The sequence below is a fragment of the Leptosomus discolor genome, chromosome 7 (assembly GCF_034619465.1).
Source record: "Leptosomus discolor isolate bLepDis1 chromosome 7, bLepDis1.hap2, whole genome shotgun sequence".
NCBI classification, from domain to species: domain Eukaryota; kingdom Metazoa; phylum Chordata; class Aves; order Leptosomiformes; family Leptosomidae; genus Leptosomus; species Leptosomus discolor.
In genome coordinates, this window is record NC_141397.1 from 52146855 (window position 1) to 52160600 (window position 13746).

General features: G+C 45.8%; 1 protein-coding gene across 1 annotated transcript in view; it reads left to right on the forward strand.

The window, feature by feature from the left end:
* The window catches only part of ATP13A5 (ATPase 13A5), a 30254-nt gene that overhangs the window by 1839 nt on the left and 14669 nt on the right, over positions 1-13746 (forward strand). Inside the window, exons 2-12 of the mRNA XM_086467892.1 lie at positions 3939-4112; positions 5257-5403; positions 5627-5697; positions 5774-5854; positions 6404-6473; positions 8669-8803; positions 11111-11183; positions 11975-12106; positions 12710-12880; positions 13116-13273; positions 13558-13746. Coding sequence (XP_086324018.1) covers positions 3939-4112; positions 5257-5403; positions 5627-5697; positions 5774-5854; positions 6404-6473; positions 8669-8803; positions 11111-11183; positions 11975-12106; positions 12710-12880; positions 13116-13273; positions 13558-13746 — 1401 coding nt within the window. The remainder of the gene's footprint in view (positions 1-3938; positions 4113-5256; positions 5404-5626; positions 5698-5773; positions 5855-6403; positions 6474-8668; positions 8804-11110; positions 11184-11974; positions 12107-12709; positions 12881-13115; positions 13274-13557) is intronic.

Below are 13746 nucleotides of genomic sequence, written 5' to 3' on the forward strand. Positions count from 1 at the left end.
GTGGGGTAAATCAACTGTGAATGTGGGCTCCCTGGGCTCTGGCCTGCAGTGCTTACTCCTAAGTACTGTGTGAATGCCCAGTGTGTATTCTCTGAGAACAGGCTGTGCGCTAGCACAGGCTGCCTTTGTACCTCGTCTGTGCAGAGCGATCCAGTTGATCAGCCACGTGTTGCAGCCGTACAGGGACTTACTGCACCAGCCGAGGACATCTTTCTGGCCCTGGGGACTTGGGCTCCTGCCTAGCCCTGTGCTGGCACGGTGGTGAGGACCTGGCATGACCTGGCAGTGCTGGGGTCCTGCAGCCTCTGGGAAGGTGCACCTCCCCAGCACTGGGATGATAGGAGCTCACAGCACCACTCCACTTAAACTAACCCTTTTAGAAATGCACAGGGTACTTCTATTGATTGTCTTCCAACATGTCTAATGCATTTTCAGGTTCCTTCGTTGCTTTGCTTAGCATATAGCTGTGCACTAGAGACCCAGTTGCTGGCAACAGCCTGCCTGCAGCTCGTGCTAGAAATCCCCAAATGTTCTCAGCCTTGCACTCACCCAGCCCTAACGCCACAGCTTTCATCCAGCCCTAACGCCACAGCTCTCACCCAGCCCTAATGCCACAGCTCTTCCCCAGCCTTCCCTCCACCTTTGGCTGCAGATTTGATCCTCTCCAGTCCCTTGTGGGGTGATGGATGAGTTGTGGTCCCACACACCTCATATCACTCCAGCTGCCCCCATAACAGGCTCCTTGTTTTCCAGGCCTGCATTTGGAGTGTATTTATAAAAATCCTGCTATGAAAAGGCAAGCAAATGAAAATCTCCTTGAATTTCCTTAGTTGTGGGCGCTGTGGTTTGTCCTTCCACCCTGAAAACACCGTTCGTAGTTATTGATTTAAACTTGTGGCCTCTGAAGGAATAATATTTTGTATACAGCAGGGTTGCACATCTAAAAGCTACAGAGCTGTTTTGAAATGGATTTTGCTAACCTAGTATAAGGGCTGCATGATTATTTTTGTTTCAGTTGAGGCGCATTGATTTCAGCTTAGTTTAGCTGATTATGATCAGAGCTTAGATAAATCAAGTTAATTGCTCTCTTAAACCTAAATAGGTGCTTACTCCACTGCCTTTAAATCACCTGAAAATTATATTTGAGGTTGAACAAGTACAATTGTTTGTACAAGCTCTCTCCAAGGAGCTCTGTTGCAAACTCTATCCTGTAAAGCACCAGTTGTCCTTCTGGCATTTCTCTAACATAATTTCAGATGTGGGATTTCCTCATTCTTTTTGTATAACTTAAAACATCATTTTCTCCTCTCAACTACATAAGCCATGTTGATATGTTACACTCTCCCACTACACAGTGTACCTTAGTTGGCAGGCTATTGTGTAAAAACCCCTTCAGTGTAGTCACAAGAAGACATACAAGACCATTTCCCTTTACTTGCTACCTCTGCCGATGTCTGCAGAGTCACTTGATACCTCCTTGAGGGCAGATGCCTCATGCACCTGCTGCCCAGTGGGTGGGTAATTTTTATCTGTGGTCTGCGTTAGGTGTCTTTCCCCAGTGATGGCACAGGATTGTTCCTGCAGCTCCTTGCACAGGCCGGTCCTGCAGCACCCATGAGCAGTGGGTGGCTGGCGGCACCTGTGCTGGTGCCAGGGTGATGGGCCAGGGCAGCACCGCAGCTGCTCGCCTGCGATGCTGCTGCTTCCTCCGCCTGCTCCTAAGCGTGGGTGCTCTCTTGCCCTCATCCTCAGCCCGAGGGTGAAGTCCCAGGCATTGCCTGGAGCTGGGCTTTTTGGAGTGGGGAAGAAAGCTGAAAGGTGGCTGGGAAGTGCCCTGTATAGCGAAATAAAGGGATCACTGCAGCAGGAATGGAGACACCTGATGAAAAACAATTGTTTGCATGTTTTTTTTCCCAGAAGTGGATGCAACACAAAAAATTAATCTCTTTTTCTAGGTTTCATTTCAGCCTTAAAACAAAATTCTTTTCCCAAATGAACTTTTATACAATCTACCGTAACATGGGTGGCACAAAGCAAGCCCCATTGTAGGGGCTGCCTGGGTTCCTGCCTTGGTGCCTGTGGGGAAGGAGAAAGGGGCAGACACGTGTCTGCTGAGGGGGTGGACGATGTGGCATCCAACCGCAGGGACATTGTGAAACGTCTTAAACGTTCACTGCGCCTGAACAAGGCGACAGGGGAGGTGAGCGAGGGCCCCCGTCCTGCGGAGGTGGGGTGGGGTCCTCGGGAGCCAGCGTCCCCTTCAGCGAGGGTCCGTCCCTGCCCCGCGCACCGGGCGAGGCCGGTCCCGGTCCCCGAGGTGCCGACCCTCTCCCCGCAGTGCGCGCGCCCCGGTGCCGCCCGCCCCCACCCTGGAGGGTTCTGGAGGGTTCTGGGCATGAAGGGCGCGGGGCCCAGGGCAGCCCCCGCTCGTTTCTGGAAGATTCCCGTCTCGGAGCGCGCAAGCTCGCAGTGGCCGGTCAATCCGCCTCCAAGGGGCGGGACAGAGACTTGACCAAGGCCGTGAGGCGAGGGGACCACGTGCCCCCGTTGAGGGGCTGCCTGCGGCCACGTCTGACCGACGCAGGGTCCGAGGTGGTGATGTCTTATGCTCCATCTCTTACCTTTCTCTCTTTCCTCCTTCCTCTCGTTCTCAACTATTACCAGGGCCGAGCTTCGTGGCCACGTTTGCCTTCACCAAGGGTTGTGGTCGCGTTTGGCTTTAAAAAGAGTTGGGATTGTAGTTCCCTTTGGCAACTGTCAATTCGGTTGTCATTCTCATTACAATTATCGGTTGTTGTCAATGTTAAACAGTTACTGAGTAAAGCTAGTTTGAATTCTGAACCTTTGAGTAATTGTTGTTACTCCTTGTTGCTGCACAGAAATTCAAAACAACCTCCCGTTGTCCCACTGAGTGGGACGGGACAGACGTAGGGCTGCAGGCCCAGGGTGGCACCTACCACAGCTGCTGTCTTGCTGCTGATAGAGCTGTGGCGCGGCTGGATGTGGGTGATGGGTCTAAAGGGTTGGTATCCCTGGGTGCTGTGAGCCACCAGCTATGGATGGAGCATCGCACCCCATCATGCTCTCCAGGACGCTGTGAGGGCTGGGAAAGCACTCAGTGTGTAGAGAAGGATCCAGTTACACTACAGGCATCACCGTTGTTGCTAGCCCCATGGGCAGGTTTAAAGCAAACCAAAGGGTACAAGTTCCAAAGTTTTTCTCAAGGGAAAAAACCTGAAGTTATGGACTTGCCAATCTCCTTTGCAGACAATGGAGAATCACTGAACAGATGACTACTGGGCTATCAAAATGGAAAGGCAAGTAGGGAAGATGATAAAAAATGTGGGGACTAAGTTGGAGGAAGAGAGTGTACAGAGCAATAAAAGCCCTTCCATATTTGTTTTCAAGATAAGGTGTACGTGGTGGAAGATAACACACCAGTAGGTACAGTACCTGGTACCCGAGAGGAGTTGCTTGGGGCTTGGCAGTTTTCTTTCCCTGAGGCAGATTCAGTGCCCCTGCTGCAAGGTAGTTTTCAGCAGTTAGCACTAAGTTCACATGGAGACATCCTTCTTGGTGGCAGGCAAGGCTGTTCAGTGCTAACACTGTGGATAGAGAAGTGTTCCAATGATGGGTCAGCTGCAGTCTTGATGGCAGAAGATCCAGACTGGAGTTCATTCTTCATTAATCCTGGGAGAGCTGATGTGAGAATGCTCCTCTGCTGGCAGCAGCCCAGCAGCATCCTCCTTTCAGCAGCTCTGCTGTTTTCTTAACTATGTCATATCAATCAGTAAACTCTCATTTCCAAAAATGACCTTGAGCCGTTACGAGGGAGGGCTTCAGTCACCAGCCTTTCTTTTCAATAAGCTTGGGCTTCCTGATGAACAAATGCCAAGGTCAAACTTGTTAACGGAGAATGCTTTCTCTTTGCTGTACAGGAGATTTTTGGCTACAAAACCCAAGGCTGGCGGAGGGCCCTGTGCATTGCTGGATATGTCTTGTCCTGTGGGGCTCTGCTGCTGCTCTTTTACTGGAAGCCAGAGTGGGACGTGTGGGCAAACTGCATCCCCTGCAGCTTGGAAGAAGCGGACATTGTTCTGCTCAGAACAACAGTAGGTGAACCCTCCTAGCTTGTTGTTATTTGCAGAACCTATTGTTTTCACAGATAAAAGCCTGTCTGTCTGATGTAGCAGGTTAATAACACACTTGCCACATTTGGAAGTGGAGTAGCACGGATGAGGCAAGCTTCAGAGTACCAACCATTTCTATTTGCAGAGTTTGAAACACTGTGCAAAAGACCATATTTACACGAACAAGAGCGCAGCTATTCTGCCTGAAGGCTGGGCACCAAGCAGACTTCAGGCATTGCTGCTGCCCACTCACAGGCTCCAGCAGCTGCCCTCTGCCAATGACATGTGCCATAAAACAGCTCTGCCTCTCCCCTTCCTTTATGTGTGTGGGGTGCACCAGCCAACTGGCTTCAGTGGAGGGATCATCTTCAGAAGTTGTGGCTGGTAGTAGCGTTTCATCTTTAAAGTTACTGAAGAATGCTGAGGAGATGGGTTTTAGCTAGGTTTCAGGCATTAGTTACGTTCTAAGACTGCATGACTGTGAATGAAAACCCAACCCAATTTTAGCAGAGCAAATGCTTAAGACACTTAATGCTCAACACTACTATGATATTCCTAAAATAAATGCATGCAAACCACTAAATGAGTAATCTATTGCTCATTGTAACTAGTTACATTAGACTAAACTGATTAAAGGACAATTCAGTCTGACAAATGCATGTATAGCAGTAAAGCTAAGTTGCTCTTGGCTATGGATGTATAATAAGTAACACAGCATTATAGGAGCTTTGCAGAGCAAAGTAGCTGGTGCTGAGCACTCAATGTTCACACCAGAAGTATTTCAGAAAGCTTTTACTTCCAACTAGCTCTAGTGTGATCCCACAGACTGAATATCCATCCAGTAGCTATTGAAGCAAGATCTGGTTTAGTTTCCTCTGAAATTGCTCTGCAGCATGAACAAAAGCAAATGGAGATGACTGTGAGACTGACTTCGAAGTGCTTTACTAATTGGTACTAAACCACTGATACCAACACCCCTGTTACGATGGACTTAGATTTGCTATGATAGCAATGATGCTACAGCACTGTAGTTCTCTGGAAATCTCACACATTCTTCTCAGAGTCAGAAAACGTTATCACAGACAATATTTTGGGGTCGTTGCTGAACTGTGATCTATTTCTCTAGGATGAGTTTCAGAGATACACTCGGAAGAAGGTGACCTGGATTGATTTGTCCACATTGGCACTACCTGTTGGTAGTAATTCAGATGGTCCTCTTGTAGCTGATAAAGACTCTGTCATAAACAGAGCTGTAATGAAGCCACAGTTAAAGGTAAGGAATCTATAAATTGGAGAAGAAAGATGGCAAGGAGGAGGTGGGTGAAAATAGCTGTCAAAGCACCTGCAGGCTCCCAAGGGTGCTCTGTCAGCATCTTCCTGCAGATCCTGTTTACAGAAGCTCAAGTTTTCTCCTAAAACATGGGGAAGCATTTCTGCAACAGTGAGATGGTTTTCCCTTGAATCGCAAAAAGCGTTTTTGCTATTTGGTCTTGCAGATGAGATGTATCCAGGTGCAGAAAATCCGTTATATTTGGGACTTTTCTGTAAAGGAATTCAAGAAAGTTGGGTGAGTGTCAACAGCCTGTTACAAAACCTTTTGTGGTAGGGGACTCCCTTGTCTGAACTTTCTCGTGTTGTCCTAGATCATTAGAAGACAGCAACACATGTCACAGCATACATCACAATTTTGGAGCTGGCCTCACAAGGGAAGAACAGAAGATCAGGTAGGGTCTACATATGAGTAGATGTATGAGCTAACTGTGACAGTGTGACCTATTAATTCTTCCTTTCAAATTCATGTAAGCTTCTTTCTGCTCATCTCAATAGTAAGGCAGTGCAAACTTCATCGGTGACATTCAGAAAGGTGCAAAATCATTATCCCTTACACTCTATTGAGCTGATTATCTTCTCAGTGATGCCAGGCTAAGTCTGGGGAAAACGCCACTGGTTCCACCTGGGGTTCAGGGTGCAGCAAGTTGTGACTGGCTGCTTTTGCCATTTTCTCCTTAAAAGCCCTCTGGAAAGCTCATCACAGTGTTTAGCAGCAAACTGACTATGTTTCCATCATGGAAACAGTACAATTCTCCCTCTGTGTAAAGTCCTCTTGGATACTATAGCTTTCTGACAGGTTTATTTGTCCTGCTTGGCCATATGGTGCCTCCAGGACTTATGTTTTTAGATAAGTGTTAATGTTATTTGGGCGCACGGTTTTCCGCATGAAGTCTTACTTGACTAAGCTATAATATGGGGAACACTTCTTTACCTTCCTACAGGCAACTGGTGTGTGGACCTAATGCCATCGAAGTTGAAATTCGTCCTATCTGGAAGTTACTTTTTAAAGAGGTCAGTAAGTCAGACTAGCACCTGGTGGAACAGGTTTGAAGTGTTCTGTACCCGAGCACACTGGGATGGGGTAATTGATGCTTCGTAGGCATTAGCCATGGAGGAATGTTGGCGAACCTCCTTTATGGCTATTAGCACACATTCCTGGCAGAAGGTTACAGGGAAGAATATCAAGCTAAGAGGATGCTTGCTGCTGCATATTTGTAACAGCTAAACGTTTCTCTTATGAGGACTCTATCCTTTCTTGGAAGTGGTAGTGTGGGGACAGATGTCCTCCTCCTCTGCTGTAGGCCCTTATTCCCAACCAAGCATCTCCCATGAGCTGGGACATCTTGCCTCATGACTGAGCAGTGGCATGTACCTGGAGCACTTGTGCTTTCTGCAACTGCAAGGACTGACCATAGCCACATCAGTAACTCTGCCCTTTCATGTAGGTTCTTGATAATGATCTGCAGTGAAGATTTTATTAGTACAACTAAGGCATTCTTGTTCCTCTTTAAGATCCTTGTTTTAGCAGTCCAGAGGCAGTACAAAGCACTGCAATAGCTTGCTTGTGGCCTTTAGTGTGTTTTAGGATGGAGGAATACATTTGCAAAATTTCTATTTTATGATTACCTTGTTCACCCAGTAGCTTCCTTTTCTCCTATGACGTAGACACAGGACAATTTTTTTTCCTGCATAAATAAGACACACTTGCAAGGCTGTTCTTCCTGCAGAGGACAAAACAAACACATCTTGTGGATAAGAGGAGAGACATGTATGGATGGCTACTTGCTGAGTTTCCGTATAGAAATGCTGGACATATAGTTTTGCTGACCTGTAAGCAGAGGCTTTGCATACAGGATACTGTTGTGTCACCTGTGTTCACTTTAGTGGGTTATGGATGCTACATGAATGTCTTTAAAATGGAAAAAAGCTATGAATGCTGGGACTCAAGCTAGCATGTGTCTGAACTTTCAAACTTTGTTTGAAACCCTACAAAATATATGAAAAGCTCCAGGGCTCCTGAAATTGGTTGGATTTGATGCTACCAAGCTTTCAGTGCCCCCTGGGGATGGTTTTGAAGAGAATTCCAGTGTAGCACTCTAAAAAGTTTATTTAATTTGAACTTTGCACTTCCATCCAAGGCTGAAGCTTCATGTTTGAAATATTAATGGTGGTGCCTGGAGGCAGACTGGTCCTCATAAGCTTGCGCTATTTCAGTCCAGATACAGCTTCAGTGTCCAAAGGCTGGCACCCTGATTTAATGTCTGTCTCTTTGTCCTAGTGAATGTTGAAGAAAGTATTAAATTTTCATTGAGGGACCGAATTTGTCAGATGAATAATTCATTTCAGTTTCAATCTTTATGCAGAAAGCTCTTGCAGTGGCTATTTTAGTTATATCAGTTCTACAGAAAAGTCTGTCGCTCCTTCAGACAAGCCAAGAGGTGGGCAAATCTCTGAAAAACTGCATCTAATTCTTTTGTTGTTAGTTAGATACCACAATAACCAAAATTATATTCTCAGACTTCAGTGGGGCTTGTGGCCTGTTTTATGATAACACATTAAAGTGAGTGATGACTGGTATTGTAAGGCTGACACAATGTGAAGTAGCTGCAAGTACGGAAGTACGAGGAAATCAAGCCTTCATTTTTAGCTGTACTCTGAGACAGATTACTGATGGCCCCGCAGACCATTAGTTCTTTACCATTTTTCTTTTTCCAAATAAACATCATATTCACAGTGACTTTCTTAAATCACAAAGTATTAAAGACTTTGATGGTAATTCAGTTCATCTTTTTTTTTTTCCCACATAGGGGTAGTGTCTTCTGTGTAGCAATTACTTAGAATCACAAATGTTAAGGTCACCTTTGTTAGATGCTAGTTTTCCCTAGTGGGAAACCAATCAACTTAAAGTCCCTTAAGTCTGACTTTAAGTTGCCGGCATAGTTGCTGCTGCATAGTAACTGGTTAGCAACAGCTTTTGATTACAAACACCACGAACTACATGTAAGCTGGTAAATTCAGAGCTGGAGGAAATTAACACTCTAAAACAGCCATGAAAGAATGCTGCCTTGGGATAGCAAAACAGCCCTTTAAATAGATGTTTAAGACTTCTGGACTCTGTATGAAATGTTCTCACCTCTTCCCACACTCGATCTCTCCTGACGTGTGTTATGTCCATCCCCTGACGTGCTTTACGTTTGCATTTGCAGATTTTAAACCCCTTCTACGTGTTCCAAGCCTTCACTCTCACGCTGTGGCTGAGCCAAGGCTACATTGAGTATTCAGTGGCCATCATAATTCTGTCAATCATTTCTGTTGGCTTAACTGTGTACGACCTCAGACAGGTGAGTCTGCTGTGCAGCCTGCCAGCTCCCCATCCTGCACTCTGCTAGCAATTTCTTCTATCACAGACACAAGTCACTATTTATACACTCTTCATGGTTATTTTTTATTGCTGTATATTCTGCTGTATTACTACAGATTTATTGCTATAGAAGAGTTAAAAAGGTCATACCTAGGGGTCTTGAACTTCTCAAGAATCAAAGAAGATTGAAGTCTGATACCTGAGGTTTGTAAGACTTTATGAAGGTGGACTATATCCGAGAGTCTGGTTCTTACTGTAATTTCAGGAGGATTCACTCCTCTTAAGGTTTGCTAAAGAACAGTTCTTAACAGTAAAAAGAAACATGACATTTTATTTCTCAAATTTCTTTAACACTTCTGTAATGGATACAGCTGCTTGGAAGAATTTTCTAGTAGTCTCAGCTCATTCACTTTTTGGCCTGAAACATTCACCTGTTTTAAACCTGAAACCTTCAGTCTCTATGGCAGAGGCAAATAGATTGATCTGAGCCTTATGCAATGTTTGCTACATTGAGCATCCTCATGCAGCCAGGTGAGGTTCCTGGTGCTTCCTGCTCAAAACGCAGAATGCTCTTGCTGGGAATTTGGAAAACATTTCCTTGATTTCTGAACTCACTTTAAGTGCACAGGGAAGGCAAAAATCACATGGAGAAAGGATGTAATAGGGGTAAAAAAGAGAAACTATGTGACTGTAGGTACAGACAGGAAAGAGCGATAAGAGCAGGAGTCAGGCAGGCAACATTTTAGTCTCTCTGGTCTGGTTATTAGGTATCACATTCTTCTGTGCTGTGAAGATTTAAAAGCAAAAGTGAACTGAGGATCCTGAGTCCTAGTAATGTTTTGTTAATCTTCAGGGTTAGAGGACATCATTGAGGACTACAGTTCCTGCAGAGAATGTGATGTGATTAGAGGTGGTGGCAGGGGTGAAGGGACAGCAGCTCTGGGATGTGCTGACCTGACTGTCATGTTCATGTGCTGCTTCAGAGCCAGGCATGGCTCACATTGCCTCCAAATTCATGGAGCAAATCATTGTTCCTGCATTGAATTACCAGGGAAGGGCAAGATTTAGCCCTTTGAAGGGCTTCTTGAGAAGGTGGTATAGCCAAATTCTCTGTGAAGTCCTGCCCAGGAGGAGGTAATAATTTGCCCTTCCAGGAGCTGGCCTTTGTTTGAATTGACTGTGCTTTTCCCTGGACTGAGAGAGGCACAGAGCACATTGCCCACACAGGTCCCAGGCCCCCGGACTCATGGGACTTTGGGCAGTATGTGCTCACTGGTATGCTGTGCTGACAAGGCACTCCTGTGCACCCTTTGCCCTGCCAAGGGCATGGTTTTATTGCTGCCTCACACTGATCTCAGCAAGGGATGTGAATAGATGGGGCTTTTGCCAGCACAGGTGTGTTGGCTGCGCGTCACATTTTTGTATCTATCTCTGACTAATATCTGTAGGGTGACTAGCACTCCCATGTTTAACAAGCACTCACATCTCTTTGAGCGCACCTTTATACTTGTTGGTGTTGGTCCTGGTGTTGCAGAGCACAAAGAACAGATATGGTCCACTCAGCTTCCTTTGGCAAGGACAGTTTTATTGTGTGACTGAATTTTGGCAGGAAGAATTACAATGTTTGGGGCCTCCAGATATTCTTCAAGCCGGCTTGACATCTTCACATGAACAATGCTAATGAGGAAGTGCATACTCGGGGATTAGTTTTTTGGAATTGCAACTTTTAAATCAAGATAAGGCATTCTCTCTAATGGCCTTGCAATGACAGTTGACTTCATCATTATCTCAGGATATGTAATTGTCTGAATTAGATTGCAAAAACTGGCAAAGCAAACACCCAGCTAAATTAGAATTTCTGTTTTTCTTCTTGCAATGGCAGTTCTGTAATGATAGCTTTTACAACTTGGTTGTCCTGTTGATAGCCTCCTAGCAAGGATAAAGCTGTTGAGCATAAAGAAACCCTCTACTAAAGGACTGTAGATAGCGATGTTGCAGCTAAGGAGGCTTACTCTGGCACAAAGCAGGAATAGCCCCTTAAAGGCTGAGGGAGATACAGTGGCATGAATCAGAAGCAAACAGAAAATTAGGTCCATGTTCCCATGGCAGCTTGTTCCATGTTAACTTGATGAACTTGCATCCTGGTTTCTAACAAATGATGTGAAACCTCCCCTGGATAACTCAGCAGAGTTCAGTTTCCATGATGTAGGCATGGTCACTGAATCGTAACCTACTGCTTCACATGAGTATTGGTATTTCAACACTGCAATTGCTTTCCCATCAACAGCAATCCACCAAGCTGCACGACCTCGTTGAGGAGCATAACAAAGTCCAGGTTACAGTCTGCACGAAGAGCGAAGGTGAGTCATCTGTGTCTCATTTTCCTCACCAGCCTGTATAATTAACTAATGTGTTGAAATGTACCTGGAATTGCACAGCTTCTGTTGATTTCTACTGCTGAAATGTGAAGGGCGAGCTGCAGGGAGAATGGGGCAGAGGGAGGTGAGGTGGGCAGAGCAGTGAGAAGTGTGGGCACAGCCTATGTGGTGTGGTAATGATGCATCTGTATCTGTGGCATCTGTAATGATACAGGTGAACATAGTAATTTGTGTTAAGTGTTGAGAACAGCTTGGAAAATTTAATTTCACAAACAAGCAACTAGATAACAACTCTGGCCTTCCAAGACCTGCTTCCCTGCTCTGCTATAGGCTACTTTCACAATCTTGTCAAGTAGCTTGTGACTGATTTTCAAGGAGTCTAGATATGTGGCTCCCATTGAGGTATGTGCTTTCTTTCCTACCTCTCAGTTCCTTGCCCATAAAATAGGGGTTATAGCTATTTTTGCCTCCCAAAGATGTTGAGATGGGCAATTGCTAGGGTGATGGGAGATGGAAAGGCCTTGGATAGGTTTTCTTGGTCAGAATATTTTATGGACACTGAACAAATGAAACTGAAGACACCACCTTGGTGAGAGATGTTTAGACAAGGGCTGATCTGTGTGCTGTTTCTTTTCAGCCAGTATTATATCTAAGAAGTACTGGCCTTAATTCAGGCAGTGTAGAAGTTTAGTCATGTTGTGTGTTCCTTGAGACTTTTTTTAAATGCCCAGAACTTGTGCGCAAGTAAAGTTCATTTTTGTATTGTTCTACAGGTTGCAAAGAGCTGGAGTCCTGTTATTTAGTCCCTGGAGACATGTTTCTTTTAGATGGAAAAAAGCTTGCTCTCCCATGTGATGCTGTGCTGATTGATGGAAACTGCATTGTGAATGAAGGGATGCTCACAGGTGCAGCCTTGGAGTTTGCGATGCTAAGGCCCTGTGCAGGTTCTCTGTCAGGGGGATGTCTCTATCTGTTCTGACAGCAAATTGTTTACTATTTATTAGAATAGTTTGCAGCAGGAGGTTGAAAAACTGTGGCTTGAATAATTTACAGTTGTCTTGGGCTTTTGAACACTGCTATTCTGCAATACGCATTTCTTATCCACTTTAAAATATACCGTCAGGAGTAGAAAGTGAAAATACTCAAATACAGTGAATATATATTTTTTGAGTTTTTGGATTCTGACCTTGCAACAGTTTTGTTCAAGCAGGCAATGTATGAACACAGGGATCAGTGTTATACCTAAACATTAAGCCACTACAAGGAATGAACTTGGTTCAAGGGCTAAATTTGACCTAAGCTCCTTGATACAAAACGCTCAGAGAAACCATCTGGTGTACTCTGAAACTAAAACTATAATGGCTGTCACCATAAATTCACATGTGTAAGTACAGAAGCAAGCTAATTAGGCAAGCTTGAGCACCTAAAGGGTGCTGTCACTTTCTAATATGCAGAACCTGATAGACTTAAAATCACCTTTAAGTGAAGCTGCACACTGTTGTTCTTAGGTGAAAGCATTCCTGTTACTAAAACTCCTTTGCCGCTCACGGAGAGTCCGATGCCTTGGAAAACCCACAGCATGGAAGACTATCGGAGACACGTCCTCTTCTGCGGGACAGAAGTCATACAGACGAAGCCAACGGGCAGAGGGCCAGCGAGAGCCGTCGTGCTGCAAACTGGTATTTCTTTCATGGTTTGCTAACCAGCAGAGGGAAAGCGGCAGCCCCCAAGGCTGGGCAGAGAGCTGGTTTCTCTTTGCAGCTCAGGTCCAGCACAGGTCTGCTGTCCCCGAGAAGTGCTCGTTGCCACGTGATGGCTAAGGCTCGTGTAACGTCACCTGTTTTTGAACAGCACCGACGTGGTATGCTGCTGCTATGTCACATAACGCGATATATGGCACCTGTCTTCACGCAGGGTTCAATACAGCTAAAGGTGACTTGGTGAGATCCATCCTCTACCCCAAGCCAGTGAACTTCAAACTCTACAGAGATGCCTTCAAGTTCATCGTAGGCCTCTCTGTTATTGGTGTGTTTGGACTCATCTACACTGTGTGTGTGTTCGTGTCCCACAAGGTAAGTACGAGGGATGCCTCCATGCTGCAGGCACCAGCTCTGAGCCCTTGGTCACTCAAGATCCTTGGAATACTGTTCACTTCTGTAATTCAGGTTTCAGGTGCCAGAAATGGGGGGAGGAAGGGGGAGGTGGACAGAACAAAGCAGAATAAGTCTGTCAACCCCAGGGGCAGAGCTTGGGGTGTGTTGCGCCTGGGCAGGAGAGCCGGACTCCCCAGAGTGGCGGTAGCAGGGCAGGGAGGCTGTTCACACCCCACTGCCCCAGTTGCTCTCGGTCTCTGCAGAAGCCGGTGGCAGATGTGGTGGCTATGGCCCTCCTCCTCCTCACCGCGGCTGTGCCTCCCGCTATCCCCGCTGCCTTGACAACGGGCACTGTTTATGCCCAAAGGAGGCTGAAGAAAAAGAAGATTTTCTGCATCAGCCCACAAAGGATTAATATCTGTGGGCAGATCAACCTTGTTTGCTTTGACAAA